Below are 18,481 nucleotides of genomic sequence, written 5' to 3'. Positions count from 1 at the left end.
CCAAGGCTTGATTCTGACCCAGGAAAAACCCTGGTATGTACTGTATAACATGATAGCCATCTATGAGCAATGCACTGTATATAAGATGATGACCAAGGGTCTTTCTGCTGCTGACCAAGGGGTTGAGTTCACTTGATGAGGCCCAATTTTGTTTTAGACTCTGTAGGCTACTGTATTATTTGTTTATTAAGACTTAAGATATATTATCTGAATTCCTCTGGTTTTATCAAATGTTCCAATTATTTTAATTACTTGTGCTGGTTTAAAATTGCAGGAAAGTAGCACAAATAATTGTGTGGGAGAGAGGGGCCGCCGCTACCAAAACGTGCACAGTTTTGGGTCGCTCCACCACCAAAAACTCTCACTCCAAACTTTTGGTGAAACTTGGCAGCCCTAAAGTGTTTCTAATTTCGACACCAACACCACGATGTGTGTGTTCAGGGATGCATGAAGCTGGGGGCAGGAGGAGAACAATATGAAACGATGAAGGTTGGGGTAGTAGCCTATAGTTCCTGTAAGAAACTCAAACCACTTTCACCCCTGGACCCTGCTCTAGCCCATAGATACGTAGTGGATATAATATCTATGTGCCAGACTGCATCGACAACGGAATCAGTTTAAACATAATTCCTCCTACTGTTCACCTTATTATTCATGATAATACGTTTAATAAAATCCAAGTATTGTTTAATAACTACAGATCCAATTAAATATGATTCCCGATTAAACTGCACAACTTTGATGTCTGTTCAAAGGAGCAGGGGGGCAGCGGTGGTCCAAACAGTGCGAGGGCCGAATGCCCCAACGCATTGGACTCACTCCCGTGTCTGCACTAGAGAGAGAGGAGATCATCGGTGGTTCAGTTAAAAATAGACATGTCGTCACTCATTCTCCACGTTAAATTGTTTTGGGAAAATAAATCCTGACAAAAGTGTAGGCTATGCTGGAGGAGACACAGGTGCTGTCAGGTCAGTAGATGAACATCTCAGCCGTCTCATGGAGGATTCAGAACCGTGCCGTCGCTGTTGTCTTGTGTTCTCTGGACAGGGCCAAGGCGTGTGCATACAGTATCCATACACTAGGTTGTCTTGGCAGCGGTCCAGCAGTTCTGAGTACCGTCATAGACCAGGTGAATGTGAGGTGGTCCAGAGCCAACCCTCTCTCCACCAATCAGGAGCCGAAGAGGAACGTTAATTATTGTGCGTGCATAATATGTGTGTGTGTGTGTGTGTGTTTTCCCTTTTCATGTGTTATTGTGCGTGCATAATGTGTGTAGGTGTGTGTGTGTGTATGTATGTGTGTGTATACCAGACTGTCTGCCTGGGGTAGTTGTTTGTATGTGTGTGTGTGTGCTGTCTGCCTGTGTGTGTGTGTGTGTGCTGTCTGTCTGCCTGGGGTAGTTGTGTGTGTGTGTGTGTATGTGTGTATACCAGACTGTCTGCCTGGGGTAGTTGTGTGTGTGTGTGTGTCTGTGTGTGTGTGCTGTCTGTCTGCCTGGGGTAGTTGTGTGTGTGTGTGTGTATGTGTGTATACCAGACTGTCTGCCTGGGGTAGTTGTGTGTGTGTGTGTGTGTGTGTGTGTGTGTGTATGTGTGTGTGTGTATACCAGACTGTCTGCCTGGGGTAGTTGTGTGTGTGTGTGTGTGTGTGTGTGTGTGTGCAGTGTCTATTTCTCCACCAATCAGGAGCCGAAGAGGAACGTTAATTATTGTGCGTGCATAATATGTGTGTGTGTGTGTTTTCCCTTTTCATGTGTGTAGGTGTGTGTGTGTGTGTATGTATGTGTGTGTGTGTATACCAGACTGTCTGCCTGGGGTAGTTGTGTGTATGTGTGTGTGTGTGTGTGTGTGCTGTCTGCCTGTGTGTGTGTGTGTGTGTGTGTGTGTGCTGTCTGTCTGCCTGGGGTAGTTGTGTGTGTGTGTGTGTGTGTGTGTGTGTGTATACCAGACTGTCTGCCTGGGGTAGTTGTGTGTGTGTGTGTGTGTGTGTGTGTGTGCAGTGTCTATTTCTGTGGTTGTGGTTATATGTGTGTGTCTTCAGGAATGAGCCAGACTCCATTACACCCTCCCTCCTCCTCCTCCCTCCCTCCTCCTCCCTTCTCCCCCCTCCCTCCTCCCCTCTTCCCTCCCCCCTCCCTCCTCCCCCCTCCCTCCTCCCCTCTCCCTTCTCCCCCCTCCCTTAGAGCCAACAGCTGAGACAGAACTGCTTAAAGAACACACACACACACACACACACACACCTGCTCCTCTGGGGTGCTCAGTGAGAGCGCTGCAGTGTTTCACAGACGGTGACCACGCTGTAGACAGACCTGCAGCCCCCCCAGCCCCCAGACAGCCCCCCCAGCACCCAGCACCCTCCCCAGGACACGGCCCTCTCTCCTGGGCACAGCCGGCAGCGAACCCCCCTCCCACCTCCAGACCTCCAGACCCACCGGCTGGTATACCCACCCCAGGACACGGGCCTCTCTCCTGGGCACGGCCGGCAGCGAACCCCCCTCCCACCTCCAGACCCACCGGCTGGTCTACCCTCCCCAGGACACAGGCCTCTCTCCTGGGCACGGCCGGCAGCGAACCCCCCTCCCACCTCCAGACCTCCAGACCTCCAGCCTTGTCTCTCTCAGTGGTCCAGAGGCTCCAGCAGCAACAGAGAGCAGGTGACAGTCCCCCCCCCTCCTGTCCCCCCCCCCCCCGGGGGACATGGACCTCCCCTGCATGGCCGCTGACACCCCCCCCACCACAGCCATCTCCCGCTGCACGGACGCCCCGTACGACAACTACTACCGTCGACCCCCTGTTGCGGAGAGGGAACGAGATAGGAACTCGGAGAGGGAGAGGGGAGAGAGGGGGATGGGGGACAGGGGGATGGGCGGGGTCCGTCCGGCTGTAACTGGAGCCCTGCGTGCCTCGCCCCCCCCCTCCCTCTCTGGTCCGGTCCCAGCGGAAGCTGTGGTTCCCAGGGAAGGAGGAGGAGGAGGAGGAGGAGGAGGAGAAGGAGGAGGAGGGAGGGGGGGAGAGAGAATAGGGGCTGGCGGGGGGCCAGAGAAGCACAGCCTGGGGAGCTGGCGGAGAGGCGGCCTGGGGAGGAGGGAGGGGGGCTGGGACACGCTGGGCCTGGGGACACGGAGGGGAGGAGGAGGAGGAGGAGAGAGAGGAAGAGAGGGAACGCAAGAAGAGAAGGAGGAGGAAGAGGAGGAGGAGGAGGAGGACAGTCAGGCGCACAGCGAGCAGGAGCACCAGAGCTCTCTCTCCGTCTACGACAACCTCGACGACACCGCCGCCACCCCTGCTGCCCAGGAGGAGGAGGAGGACGTTGTCATGGAAACCACCGCCGAAAACGCCACCACCACCGCCGACAACGGCTGTTTCCCCAGCGAGCCCCGGGCCCGTCCGCTGGCCCGGACCGCCGCCGTGTCGGCTCTGACGCTGGAGGATGGGCCGGGGGACGGGCCGGGGGGGGACAGCGGGGAGAGCAGCCTCTGGTCCTCCTGCGAGATCATGCTGGCCGAGAGCAGAGCCAGCGACCGACCGGACCGAGACCAAGACCAGGACCTACAGGACTTACAGCTGGGCTCAGGAAGCAGCCCCTCCCCCCAGGACCAGTCCAGACTTCCTCCGCAGCCCCAGCCTCTGACCCAGCCTCTGCCCCAGCCTTACTTCCTGCCTTGCCTCCCCCTCCCCCATCCCAACCCCCTACCTGTCCTCCACCAGCCCCTGGTCCCCCAGGTCTCCATCCCTCCCCGGGTGCCCCCCCCCCTGCCCCTGGCGGACCCCTCGGCCAGCGCCCTGCGGAGCCTCCTCACCGGCCTGCAGCAGCAGATCTGCAGGCAGAGAGACGAGTACGAGGCTCGCATACACAGGTAACACACACACACACACACACAGGTAACACACACACAGACATACATACACACACACACACATACACAGGTAACACACACACACACACACACATACACAGGTAACACACATACACACACACACAGGTAACACACACACACATACACACACACACACACATACACAGGTAACACACACACACACATACACAGGTAACACACATACACACAGGTAACACACACACACACACACACACTCACACACACACACACGTACACAGGTAACACACACACACATACACAGGTAACACACACACACACACACACACATACACACACACACAGGTAACACACACACACACACACACACACACAGGTAACACACACACACACACACACACACACACACATATATATATATATATATATACATACACAGGTGACAACAGATACACATACACAGGTACCACCGCACACACTCATTCTGTCAAGCACACACGCACACACACAGGTAACACATACACACACACACACATATATACACACACATTTCATTATCTGGTATTTTCCTGGAGGCCTTGGATCTTTAGTTCAGTGATGTTGATGCTTTGAGCTTTTCTGTGTCTGTATATGTGTGTGTGTGTGTGTGTGTGTGTGTGTGTGTGTGTGTGTGTGTGTATGTATGTGTGTGTGTTTGTGTATGTGTGTGTGTGTGTGTGTGTGTATGAATGCATGAATGAGTGCGTGCATTTGTGCATGCGTGTGTGTGTGTGTGTCTCCACATAGTTGCTCCCCATGTTAACCTCATATCCTGTTTTGTTTACTGGACAGATCAGAAGTCTTCTCCTCTAAATGAAGACGCTACGTTTTTATGTGTCGGTCTTTTCCTGTCTGTTGAAACTTTGTCAGTTGCTCTGTCAATCAACACTGTCATTGCTACAGAGTTAACACCTACCTACCACCCTCAAACAACATACAGTAGTTTAGCCATTTTCTCCAGCATACACACGTAGAGGCTCTGTGTCCCTGTATCGAAGCTACACGGCGCTTAGAAAGACAGCAGGCTATGACGTTGGACGTGTGTAAATAGACGTGGCGTGTTGTGGTGGAAAAAGGGCTAAATTAAGTGTGTGTGCTGACCTAGGTCCTCACAGAGATACATCTCTCTGACACTGACAGGCTCTCAGGCTAGTTAAAGACACACAGACAGGCTCTCAGGCTAGTTAAAGACACACAGACAGGCTCGCAGGCTAGTTAAAGACACACAGACAGGCTCTGAGGCTAGTTAAAGAGACACAGACAGGCTCTGAGGCTAGTTAAAGACACACAGACAGGCTCTCAGGCTAGTTAAAGACACACAGACAGGCTCTGAGGCTAGTTAAAGACACAAACAGGCTCTCAGGCTAGTTAAAGACACACAGACAGGCTCTGAGGCTAGTTAAAGACACACAGACAGGCTCTCAGGCTAGTTAAAGACACACAGACAGGCTCTGAGGCTAGTTAGACACACAGACAGGCTCTCAGGCTAGTTAAAGACACACAGACAGGCTCTAAGGCTAGTTAAAGACACACAGACAGGCTCTGAGGCTAGTTAAAGACACACAGACAGGCTCTGAGGCTAGTTAAAGACACACAGACAGGCTCTAAGGCTAGTTAGACACACAGACAGGCTCTCAGGCTAGTTAGACACACAGACAGGCTCTCAGGCTAGTTAAAGAAACACAGACAGGCTCTGAGGCTAGTTAGAGACACACAGACAGGCTCTGAGGCTAGTTAAAGACACACAGACAGGCTCTCAGGCTAGTTAAAGACACACAGACAGGCTCTGAGGCTAGTTAAAGACACACAGACAGGCTCTCAGGCTAGTTAGACACACAGACAGGCTCTCAGGCTAGTTAAAGACACACAGACAGGCTCTCAGGCTAGTTAAAGACACACAGACAGGCTCTGAGGCTAGTTAAAGAGACACACACGTCAAATATATGTTGTTTGTATTTCCTATTCCTCTTGTATTCTATAATATAGGACATATTATGTCATTATTTGTCCCCTCTCCTCAATCCTCTCCCACTCCTCTCCCTTTCCCACTCCCTCTCCTCACCCCTCTCCCACTCCTCTCCCTTTCCCACTCCCTCTCCTCACCCCTCTCCCTCTCCCACTCCTCTCCCTTTCCCACTCCCACTCCTCACCCCTCTCCCACTCCTCACCCCTCTCCCACTCCTCACCCCTCTCCCTCTCCCTCTCCCTCTCACCCACTCCTCTTGTCCTCTTTGGTCCTAACCCCCCCCCCCCCCCCCCCCCCCTCTCTCACCCCTCTCTTGTGAAAAAATGTTTTTCTCCAAGCACAACGACTGCCAATGGCCTGAGCTAGATTACTCTTCCTGCTACGACTGGTGGATTGATGATTCACTTCCTTAGTCAAATGTATTCATTGTGCCTTTGGAATAAGGCTAAATGCAAAAAATGTCAAATGTCACCCCCCCCATCCCCCACTTTCACTCCCCCCCCCCCTCCCCCGTCCCTCACTTCCTCCCTCCTCCCCCCCGCCCAGTCTGGAGCAGAGGAACCGGGCCCTGCAGGGTGAGGTGTCGGGGCTGAGGTGTAACCTGGCCCAGCAGCGGGGCTGGTTCTCCGTGGTGCAGGCCCGGGTGCAGGAGGCGGAGGCGGGGCGGGGGGGGGCCGAGCGGAGGAACGCAGAGCTGCAGAGGGAGATGGAGCAGTTCCTCGACACCTTCGTGGAGCTGAACAACGAAGCCAAGAAGACCGAGCGCATCGTCAGGAGCTTCTGAGAGACCCGGGGTTAGAGGGGGGAGCCAAGAGGAGAGGGGTGAGAGGGGGGGGGGGAGCCAAGAGGAGAGGGGTGAGAGGAGGGGTAGGAGCTAAGAGGAGAGGGGTGAGAGGGGGGGTAGGAGCCAAGAGGAGAGGGGTGAGAGGAGGGGTAGGAGCCAAGAGGAGAGGGGTGAGAGGGGGGGTAGGAGCCAAGAGGAGAGGGGTGAGAGGGGGGGGGGGGAGCCAAGAGGAGAGGGCTGAGAGGGGGGGGGGGAGCCAAGAGGAGAGGGGTGAGAGGAGGGGTAGGAGCTAAGAGGAGAGGGGTGAGAGGGGGGGTAGGAGCCAAGAGGAGAGGGGTGAGAGGAGGGGTAGGAGCCAAGAGGAGAGGGGTGAGAGGGGGGGTAGGAGCCAAGAGGAGAGGGGTGAGAGGGGGGGGGGGGAGCCAAGAGGAGAGGGCTGAGAGGAGGGGTAGGAGCCAAGAGGAGAGGGGTGAGAGGAGGGGTAGGAACCAAGAGGAGAGGGGTGAGAGGAGGGGTAGGAGCCAAGAGGAGAGGGCTGAGAGGAGGGGGGGGAGCCAAGAGGAGAGGGCTGAGAGGAGGGGGGGGGCAAGAGGAGAGGGCTGAGAGGGGGGGGGGGGAGCCAAGAGGAGAGGGCTGAGAGGGGGGGGGGGAGCCAAGAGGAGAGGGGTGAGAGGAGGGGTAGGAGCCAAGAGGAGAGGGGTGAGAGGAGGGGTAGGAGCTAAGAGGAGAGGGGTGAGAGGAGGGGTAGGAGCTAAGAGGAGAGGGGTAGGAGCCAAGAGGAGAGGGGTGAGAGGGGGGGGGGAGCCAAGAGGAGAGGGGTGAGAGGAGGGGTAGGAGCCAAGAGGAGAGGGGTGAGAGGAGAGGGGTAGGAGCCAAGAGGAGAGGGGTGAGAGGGGGGGGGGAGCCAAGAGGAGAGGGCTGAGAGGGGGGGGGGGGGAGCCAAGAGGAGAGGGCTGAGAGGGGGGGGGGGGGAGCCAAGAGGAGAGGGGTGAGAGGAGGGGTAGCAGCCAAGAGGAGAGGGGTGAGAGGAGGGGTAGGAGCTAAGAGGAGAGGGGTGAGAGGAGGGGTAGGAGCCAAGAGGAGAGGGGTGAGAGGAGGGGGGGAGCCAAGAGGAGAGGGGTGAGCCAAGAGGAGAGGGGTGAGAGGAGGGGTAGGAGCCAAGAGGAGAGGGGTGAGAGGGGGGGGGGAGCCAAGAGGAGAGGGGTGAGAGGGGGGGGGAGCCAAGAGGAGAGGGCTGAGAGGGGGGGGGGGAGCCAAGAGGAGAGGGGTGAGAGGAGGGGTAGGAGCCAAGAGGAGAGGGGTGAGAGGAGGAGTAGGAGCCAAGAGGAGAGGGGTGAGAGGAGGGGTAGGAACCAAGAGGAGAGGGGTGAGAGGGGGGGTAGGAGCCAAGAGGAGAGGGGTGAGAGTGAGAGAAGGGGGGATAGGACCGAAGAGGAGAGGGCTGAGATGGGTGGGGGGGGGTAGCTCTACGGAGCTGATCTAGGGTCAGTATCGTCAATTTAGCATCGTTCACACTGGTGGTAAAGGTCCAGTATGTTAGATTTCAGGTTTTAAAATGGTGCTAAAAGCTGTTAAATGCTGTGGTGGTAAACAGGCAGCCATCGGGGAATGAGATCACATGATAAAGAAGCTTCAGTGAAGAGTGGAAATAAAACGTTTCTATGATCGGACAACGGCCATTACATACTTATTTCACTTTCTTTCTTTTTTTTCTCTCTCTTTAACAAGGACAGTTGTCACCATTACAACATGTAGCAATGACAAATAAAGTCCATTCCATTCCATGTAGCATTATGTACATTTTCACACTTCTTTGTGCAGCCAGGAGGTGGCAGTAGAGTTCACAACTGCACCTTAGACCCGGTCCTTTGTCTTGTGTCCTCTGTACTGGACATTTTGTCCACATCTCCTTTTGCTCTTCTGAGCTACTCTAACATCCCCAGCTGTGTTGCAAAGAGGACATCCTGGGATTTCCAGCAATCACAGCCAAATCACTAAATAATAATACTACCCCCTTCTACTTGTAATGTCTATCCAGTGTCTACTATTTAATAATAATAAAACAAATTATAATAACAATGACTTTCCCCTAGCACGACGACTGCCAATGGCCCCTGGCCTGAGCTAGATTACTCTTCCTGCTACAACTGGTGAATTGATGATTCACTTACTTCAAAATTTATCGATTGTAAGTCGCTTTGGAATAAGGCGTCAAACATGTAAATGTATAATAATAATAATAATAATAAATGTATAATAATTGGACTTGAACTTTTTTTCCTCAGTTCCAAGTGGGTTAAGGTTAGGATTGTGAAAGGGTGAGCTGATACTAAATCAGTGAAAGGGTGAGCTGATACTAAATCAGTGAAAGGGGGCAACGTGGGACCTGTAGGGAGAGGCTGCAGTGGTGAAGGTGTGTGTGTGGGGGGGAGTGGGGGGGTTGAAGAGAAGGGAAGGACTACACTGTTTCTAATGAAACTAATAATACACTTTAACTAGCTATCCCGCAGCAGCGCCCTCTGGAGGGGACATTTGAGTATGACGTTACCGCACTCAGAAGTGTTTCCTGCCCTCAGGCCTCCTCACAGGGTGAACATGGTCAGAAACATGGAACAAGCACCGCACCTTAGGGTTAGGGTTAGCTGCACCTTAGGGTTAGGGTTAGCTGCAACTTAGGGTTAGGGTTAGCTGCACCTTAGGGTTAGGGTTAGCTGCACCTTAGGGTTAGGGTTAGCTGCACCTTAGGGTTAGGGTTAGCTGCACCTTAGGGTTAGATACACCTTAGGGTTAGCTGCACCTTAGGGTTAGGGTTAGCTGCACCTTAGGGTTAGGGTTGGCTGCACCTTAGGGTTAGGGTTAGCTGCACCTTAGGGTTAGCTGCACCTTAGGGTTAGGGTTAGCTGCAACTTAGGGTTAGGGTTAGCTGCACCTTAGGGTTAGGGTTAGCTGCACCTTAGGGTTAGGGTTAGCTGCAACTTAGGGTTAGGGTTAGCTGCACCTTAGGGTTAGGGTTAGATACACCTTAGGGTTAGGGTTAGCTACACCTTAGGGTTAGCTGCACCTTAGGGTTAGATACACCTTAGGGTTAGCTGCACCTTAGGGTTAGGGTTAGATACACCTTAGGATTAGCTGCACCTTAGGGTTAGCTGCACCTTAGGGTTAGGGTTAGCTGCACCTTAGGGTTAGGGTTAGCTGCACCTTAGGGTTAGGGTTAGCTACACCTTAGGGTTAGGGTTGGCTGCACCTTAGGGTTAGGGTTAGCTGCACCTTAGGGTTAGATACACCTTAGGGTTAGGGTTAGCTGCACCTTAGGGTTAGGGTTCGCTGCACCTTAGGGTTAGGGTTAGCTGCACCTTAGGGTTAGCTGCACCTTAGGGTTAGGGTTAAGCGGGGTACACACATAAGGATTTTCAAAATCTTAACCGAAATCTTATCTGAGACAGACCCCACACATGAAGAAACAAAATCTTGGATTGAACAGCCTTGATCGTGTTGTGTGTGGTGTGCGGCAATTTCCCCATTTCAGCACCCCACAGACATAAAGATTTTCGTTACGACAGACTCCAGACTCTCTCGTTCCCCAAGCCAGAAATCTCGCGTGAACCCATCCTTTTAATATTGCCTTTATGGATATGATTTTGTTTGTGGTTTATTTTCTCTTATTGACATGCATTAAGTGTTCCTTGATGTTTATTTGAAACATACATATTGACGGGAGTGGAACTATGTACAAGCCTTCTGGGCTTCGTTCCCTCCTTGCACAATCTCTTGTGTGCTAAATAAATAAACTAAACTAAATTACAAAATAATTAAATTAAGATTATATAATGATTAAAGCACTTTGAGCCGCAACGTTTGCAGGAAAAGCGCTATACAAATAAAGTTTTTATTATTATTATTATCTAACGTAGTACCCTGACTGACCTGTACGAGACAACCATGTGCGACAGGGCAAATAAAGTGCCGAATAACGAAAAGAAGAAGTCAGCTCGCTTCTTGATTGGCTACATTCCATCCACGTTATCGTTGGACTCGCGAGCAGGGTTTGCCAGATGGAAATGACATTTTCCACCCTAACCACAGTCTAAAACCACTAATTCCACCAAACAATCTGGCAACCCTATGATTTCTGGTCGTAAGTATTGAACACATTTCACATTTACGATTGCCGGCCACGCCCATTTTCCGAGCCGGTTGTTGATTGATTGTCGGGAGAGATTGACTCTTAACACACCTCACACCACAGGATTTTGTTATAGGAAAATGTTAAGAGCCATCTGATAATCGGGTGTTTTCTGTCGTTTTCAGCCATCCGAAAATCGGCCAGAAAATCCTTATGTGTGTACCCCGCTTAAGACACCTGCTTCCTCCTACACTGTGTCTCCTGAGACACCTGCTTCCCCCTATAGGCTACTGTGTCTCCTAAAGCCCAATGTTTTGATTGTAAGTCGCTTTGGAATAAGGCGTTTACAAAAATGTAAATGTCGATCCATCATTGCTGTACGTTGTATTCACCAAGGCGCTGTTGTGATGAGGGTATTGTAGGACTGTGTACCAGGGGGGTATTATATCAACATCACTAAAGGAAAATCCAGTCACATTTTTGATAAGTCTCGCCATACTTCACCAATTAAAATAAGCCTGGATATTCCTTTAGTGACGTTGATGGAATCCCCCCCCCCCCACCCTGTATTCAGAAGCGTATTCAGAATAATGACAAAAACAAAACAAACCCTTTGAGATGTCTGTTCTATTTGTTTGTTTGGGGGGGGGGGTAAGGGGGGACACACAGATGGAGACAGAGGGGTAGAGTGAGATATCAAGTCGTGGCAGACATGCAGTAGTACATCAGGAACATCGCTGCATAAAAGGAAACGAACAAAGAAAACCTCTGGATGTTGTTGACGGTCGTACACGGTGGATGATCTCAACGCGGGGAAACATTCAAGATGGCCCAAAAAGCATCACACAGCTCAGTCCTTTCATCCAACGGGATTCAAGAGTTTTTTGTTTGCCACTCTCTCGCTGGTTGTTTATTAAGGCATGATGGATGTATAAGGTTGTCATGGTTTCAGAGGAAAACAGCGTTAAGATAATTCAAACAACGGTGGGAGTCCTCATCTGACGCGGCGGCTGTGTTGGGTTTTGTGTATCTCACACACACACGCACACGCACGCGCGCACACGCAGTCTGGGTGGCCTACAGCTCAACGAGGCGGTGTGTTTAAGTCCAGTAGCAGAACTTCAGGGTCCAGAAGTCCACGGTCGTGTTCACACTCCAGACCGACAGCTGTCAGGCGTCGACTTCCACGCGAGCAGGGCCTCGTCCTGACCCAGACCAGCCCAGACTGACGGGAGAGTACACACCTGTACACACCCCCACGCCTGCCTGCTGTCGATGACACGTTTGGCCTGGTCTTGGATGGGTCTACCATTGTCAGTGGTGTGCAACATTTAGCAAGAAAACAAAGAAATACAATACATTGATTTTTTTTTTTTTTTGTCACCACAAATGTACAGGTTTATGAAGCTGTTTTGATACCAGGGTTCCCACACCTTCAGAAACATCAAATTCAAGCACTTTTCAAGGACTTTCAAGACTCAATTCCCTCAAATTCAAGGACCCAACACAGCATAGTTTGAGACAGGTCTAGATGAGAATTTATATAATAGGAACTATCCGCTCACAGACAACAATTAAAAAGAGAGGCTTGAATGTGTGAACACTAGATGGTCTCTTGCCTTCTCTACCACTGCACAGCAAAACAATATATTGTGAAATATGTGTTAAGCTAAGCAATGTGACTTATCTACTATAATTAACATTTAAAAAAAAAAAAAAACTTTTTTGAGAGAGAGAGAGACTCTTTCAATGACCCATGTTTATTTTCAAAAACTTTTTAAGGCCTTGATTTTTTTTTCTCAAATTCACAAACTTTCAAGGATTTCAAGGACCCGTGGGAACCCTGAGATACACATTATAGCCGGTACTGATGGACCTCGTGGGCTGATTGTAACAGACGGTGACTCGGGGGGAATGGGTACGTGTAATTTACAACAACAAATATACTTTGATCTATTTTGCATTTAAAAGTGTCTATACATCATACAACTATGACTACCAGGACTTGATACCGTTATACAGGGATATGCATCAGGAGGATTAAAACCATAACACTGCAACCACAGCTCCCCCTACTGGGCAGGGGTACAAGCTCAAATCCACATCACTCAAGCCCATGACACACTGACAGGCAAGCTCCGCTCTCGCCCGGCTCACAATACTGCAAAGTAAAAATCTAATCAAACTTATTGATTAGTGTTAGTGATGGTCGGATCAACGTTTGATGGTTTGATCGGCTGGATTGTAACTTTGTTGGTTTGGCGGCAGCATGCAGAAGACAGACATCACTGGGGAGTATAGTGTTCTGGTATTGAGTTGTTAGTTCAGAGCCTGTCTGCTTAAATCTGTTGATACTAATCTCTTTAGGTCTAAAATCATTATTGACTGAAAATAAAACAGAAACGATGACAATGTTGGCAAAAAAACAAACAAATAAAATCAAGTCGTTTGTCTATTTTCATGACTGACTTTAAAAGAATGGAAGTATGTATATTACATTATACTTAACGGAATTAGTAAATATCCATAAAAAGATTATTGACAAGAACGATAACCTCAAACAGACCATGTAACCTGCTCCTTTGACAGTCCCACAGATAACAGGAGTTAGGATACGAGTCAACCCATCAGATCACACACAAAGAAATAGAAAAATAGACCTATTCATAGAGGTTAGACTCTAACCGTTAGAGAGAAGAAAGAACCTGTTGGGGAGAGGGGGGGGAGAGAGAGAGAGAGAGAGAGAGAGAGAGAGAGAGAGAGAGAGAGAGAGAGAGAGAGAGAGAGAAAGAAGTATGGATTGACATTGAGAGATCATAATATGAAAAGGAAGGAGAGAGAGAGAGAGAGAGGGAGAAAGAAAGAAATAGGTATGGATTGACATTGAGAGATCATAATGTGAAAAGGAAGGAGGGAGGGAGAGAGACACACTCGGGGCCGTCTCATTGGCTGTCGTCCAGCGGTCCAGTGAGCGTGTCGATGCTGCTGCTGTCTGTGTCCGAGGCCAGCGTCTGCTCCGTGGACATGGACGAGATGTCATTGGCCGAGGAGGACTGGGAGGCGGTCCCACTCAGCGCCTCTGTCACAGAGAGACACACACAGAGAGAGAGACACACACACACACACACAGAGACACACACACACACACACACACACACACACACAGAGAGACAGAGACACACACACACACACACACACACACACAGAGAGAGAGACACACAGAGACACACCACACACACAGAGAGACACACACACACACACACACACACACACAGAGACACACACACACACAGAGACACACCACACACAGAGAGAGACACACAGAGAGAGAGAGAGAGAGAGACACACACACACACACACACACACACACACACACACACACACACAGAGAAATAGAGACACACACACACACACACACACACACACACACACACACACACACAGAGAAATAGAGACACAGAAACACACACACACACACACACACACACACACACACAGTAAATCTACTGTGAGCACATCTAGGGAGATCTGGAGTGTGTACATCTCTTGTATGAACGCACCTGTTGGATCAGAACAACCTCTGCCTGCTGAACTGACAACAACAGTCACTAACTACGAAACAACCTTCTATCTACACAGAGTTACCTGTCCTGTATATACGTTTACCTTCTATCTACACAGAGCTAACCTGTACGTAGCGTGTGCCTTACTCCTTGCTTGTGTTGAAAGCATTACCTGAACACTCTTCTTTCATCACTCCATTCTTGTTCCTCTCCTCCCAGTCGATGACCTCTTCGTAGATCAGCTCTGAGGAGAAAGGGGTACATTTCATGCCTGTGCGTAGCCTACCATACAGTCCAGATGTGTAATGTATATGTGACACGTTCTAATCATTAGGTCTGCATATCGGCAACCAATCAAAATGTTCTGACTTTTCTTTTGAAACACGGAACTACGTTTCAACGTTGTTGAGAATCACAACACAAACTCGCTAGTCAAGCCAAAATACTGCAACAACGCAATGGATTGGGTGAGTAATCCCCACTGCTACCTAGTTAACTAGAATACTACTTTACATTGTTACCTAGTTAACTCGAACACTACTTTACATTGTTACCTAGTTAACTAGAACACTACTTTACATTGTTACCTAGTTAACTAGAACACTACTTTACATTGTTACCTAGTTAACTAGAACACTACTTTACATTGTTACCTAGTTAACTACAACACTACTTTACATTGTTACCTAGTTAACTAGAACACTACTTTACATTGTTACCTAGTTAACTACAACACTACTTTACATTGTTAGCAGGCTCACAAAAAAATTTATTTTTAAATTTTTGCCATTTAGCAGACGCTTTTATCCAAAGCGACTTACAATTACGAATTACAGGGCTAACTCAGGGACATTCCCCCTGGAGTAACTGAGGGCTAAGTGCCTTACTCAAGGGCACACTAGTAGTGGTGTGGTTTCAGGCGGGATTTGAACTCACAACCTTCCGATCACAAGTCCAACTCACTATCCACTAGACCACCACTACCCCACAAAACAAGCTGTGTTAGTTGACTAGCCATGTGTTGTTGATTTTCAACAACACGGAAATGTATTCACATTTTCCCCAAAAAAATCTGATCATTGCATCAGATCCCAACATGAGGGCCAAAAGACTACACTGCGTTCCAAATTATTATGCAAATGATATTTTTCTCAGATTTTCCTAAATAGTCGATGCAAATGACAATCAGTATAATTTTCAAGTCATCAACCGTTAGAGTATAATTCAAATTGTATTGAACAAACCTCCCAATGATGACAGTATTTCTTTTTTTAAATAAAAAACTCAAAATGCACTGTTCCAAATTATTATGCACAACAGAGTTTCAAAACCTTTTATAGGTTGTAAAGAACTAAAAATGGTAATTTGATGAATTTAGGGTTAGGAGGTCATATTAGGAGGTCATATTTACTGAAATCAAAAGCTATTTCAAACAAAAACATCTTAACAGGTCAAGTTACATGTTAACATAGGACCCCTTCTTTGATATCACCTTCACAATTCTTGCATCCATTGAACTTGTGAGTTTTTGGACAGTTTCTGCTTGAATTTCTTTGCAGGATGCCAGAATAGCCTCCCAGAGCTGCTGTTTTGATGTGAACTGCCTCCCACCCTCATATATATTTTGCTTGAGGATTCTCCAAAGGTTCTCAATAGGGTTGAGGTCAGGGGAAGATGGGGGCCACACCATGAGTTTCTCTCCTTTTATGCCTATAGCAGCCAATGACACAGAGGTATTCTTTGCAGCATGACATGGTGCATTGTCATGCATGAAGATGATTTTGCTACGGAAGGCACGGTTCTTCTTTTTGTACCACGGAAGAAAGTGGTCAGTCAGAAACTCTACATACTTTGCCGAGGTCATTTTCACACCTTCAGGGACCTTAAAAGGGCCTACCAGCTCTCTCCCCATGATTCCGGCCCAAAACATGACTCCGCCACCTCCTTGCTGACGTCGCAGCCTTGTTGGGACATGGTGGCCATCCAGCAACCATCCACTACTCCATCCATCTGGACCATCCAGGGTTGCACGGCACTCATCAGTAAACAAGACTGTTTGGAAATTAGTCCATGTATTTCTGAGCCCACTGTCATGCTGCAAAGAATACCTCTGTGTCATTGGCTGCTATAGGCATAAAAGGAGAGAAACTCATGGTGTGGCCCCCATCTTCCCCTGACCTCAACCCTATTGAGAACCTTTGGAGAATCCTCAAGCAAAATATATATGAGGGTGGGAGGCAGTTCACATCAAAACAGCAGCTCTGGGAGGCTATTCTGGCATCCTGCAAAGAAATTCAAGCAGAAACTGTCCAAAAACTCACACAAGTTCAATGGATGCAAGAATTGTGAAGGTGATATCAAAGAAGGGGTCCTATGTTAACATGTAACTTGACCTGTTAAGATGTTTTTGTTTGAAATAGCTTTTGATTTCAGTATGACCTCCTAATATGACCTCCTAACCCTAAATTCATCAAATTACCATTTTTAGTTCTTTACAACCTATAAAAGGTTTTGAAACTCTGTTGTGCATAATAATTTGGAACAGTGCATTTTGAGTTTTTTATTTTAAAAAAATATACTGTCATCATTGGGAGGTTTGTTCAATACAATTTGAATTATACTCTAACGGTTGATGACTTGAAAATTATACTGATTGTCATTTGCATCGACTATTTAGGAAAATCTGAGAAAAATATAATTTGCATAATAATTTGGAACGCAGTGTAGAACGTGTCACATATCGGGAATTCCTTCAGTGAAAGATATTTCCCCCAGATGTCCCCTAGAGGGCGCCGCGCTGTACCTTTCCATTGGTCGATGCTGTGCTCTCTCTCCTCCAGCTGCTTGTCTGAGATCTGTGGGGGAGGCTGGGACACACACACACACACACACACACACACACAGAAACACACAACACACACACACACACACACACACACACACACACAACACAAGGACAACATCAGACACAACAGATGGGCTCCCTAAAGCAGACTCAGCGTACGCTCTTCCCCCGACATCTCCTCTGGAATTCTGGGATTCAGAGTTTGTCATTGCACAGACTACAACCAAATGTATTGGGGTCACAGCCATTGAAGGTGACCCTGGAGCAATTAGGGGTTCAGTGCCTTGCTCAGGGACACTTCCACACGTGGCCCGCCGGGGATTCAAACTGCTACGAGCTGCCGACTTTGCGATCATTAGACGCCGGCTCTACCGGCTGAGCCACAGCCACGGAGTCTAGCGGAGTCTCTTCACGATTACATTAGATTCAACTTTATTGTCATTGCAGAGTACAAGTACCAGACAAGGAAATGCAGTTTAGCATCTAACCAGAAGTGCAGATAGTGTACAATATGGCAAGTACGGTAGTTAGAAGTATATACACTTATGGTAGCTATGTACAGTTAAGGTAGATATGTACAGTTAAGGTAGTTATGTACAGTTAAGGTAGCTATGTACAGTTAAGGTAGCTATGTACAGTTAAGGTAGTTATGTACAGTTAAGGTAGCTATGTACAGTTAAGGTAGCTATGTACAGTTAAGGTAGTTATGTACAGTTAAGGTAGCTATGTACAGTTAAGGTAGCTATGTACAGTTGAGGTAGATATGTACAGTTGAGGTAGCTATGTACAGTTAATGTAGATATGTACAGTTAAGGTAGCTATGTACAGTTAAGGTAGCTATGGTAGATATGTACAGTTAAGGTAGATATGTACAGTTAAGGTAGCTATGTACAGTTAAGGTAGCTATGTACAGTTAAGGTAGATATGTACAGTTAAGGTAGCTATGTACAGTTAAGGTAGTTATGTACAGTTAAGGTAGCTATGTACAGTTAAGGTAGCTATGTACAGTTAAGGTAGTTATGTACAGTTAAGGTAGCTATGTACAGTTAAGGTAGCTATGTACAGTTGAGGTAGATATGTACAGTTGAGGTAGCTATGTACAGTTAATGTAGATATGTACAGTTAAGGTAGCTATGTACAGTTAAGGTAGCTATGGTAGATATGTACAGTTAAGGTAGATATGTACAGTTAAGGTAGCTATGTACAGTTAAGGTAGCTATGTACAGTTAAGGTAGATATGTACAGTTAAGGTAGCTATGTACAGTTAAGGTAGATATGTACAGTTAAGGTAGCTATGTACAGTTAAGGTAGCTATGTACAGTTAAG

General features: G+C 48.4%; 1 protein-coding gene across 1 annotated transcript in view; it reads right to left on the bottom strand.

Moving 5' to 3' along the window:
• Nucleotides 1-11,373: 11,373 nt before the first annotated feature.
• mapk9 (mitogen-activated protein kinase 9) overlaps nt 11,374-18,481 on the bottom strand; it is a 44,457-nt gene continuing 37,349 nt past the window's right edge. The window contains exons 10-12 of the mRNA XM_080537324.1: nt 17,114-17,177; nt 14,483-14,554; nt 11,374-13,826 (exon numbers count right to left, since the gene is read on the bottom strand). Coding sequence (XP_080393450.1) covers nt 13,690-13,826; nt 14,483-14,554; nt 17,114-17,177 — 273 coding nt within the window. The 3' untranslated portion in view covers nt 11,374-13,689. The remainder of the gene's footprint in view (nt 13,827-14,482; nt 14,555-17,113; nt 17,178-18,481) is intronic.

This window comes from Nansenia antarctica (genome assembly GCF_963989245.1).
Source record: "Nansenia antarctica genome assembly, chromosome: 7".
Lineage (NCBI taxonomy): Eukaryota > Metazoa > Chordata > Actinopteri > Argentiniformes > Microstomatidae > Nansenia > Nansenia antarctica.
Note: the sequence above shows the minus strand (reverse complement) of the source record. Positions and strands in the feature narration are given on the sequence as shown.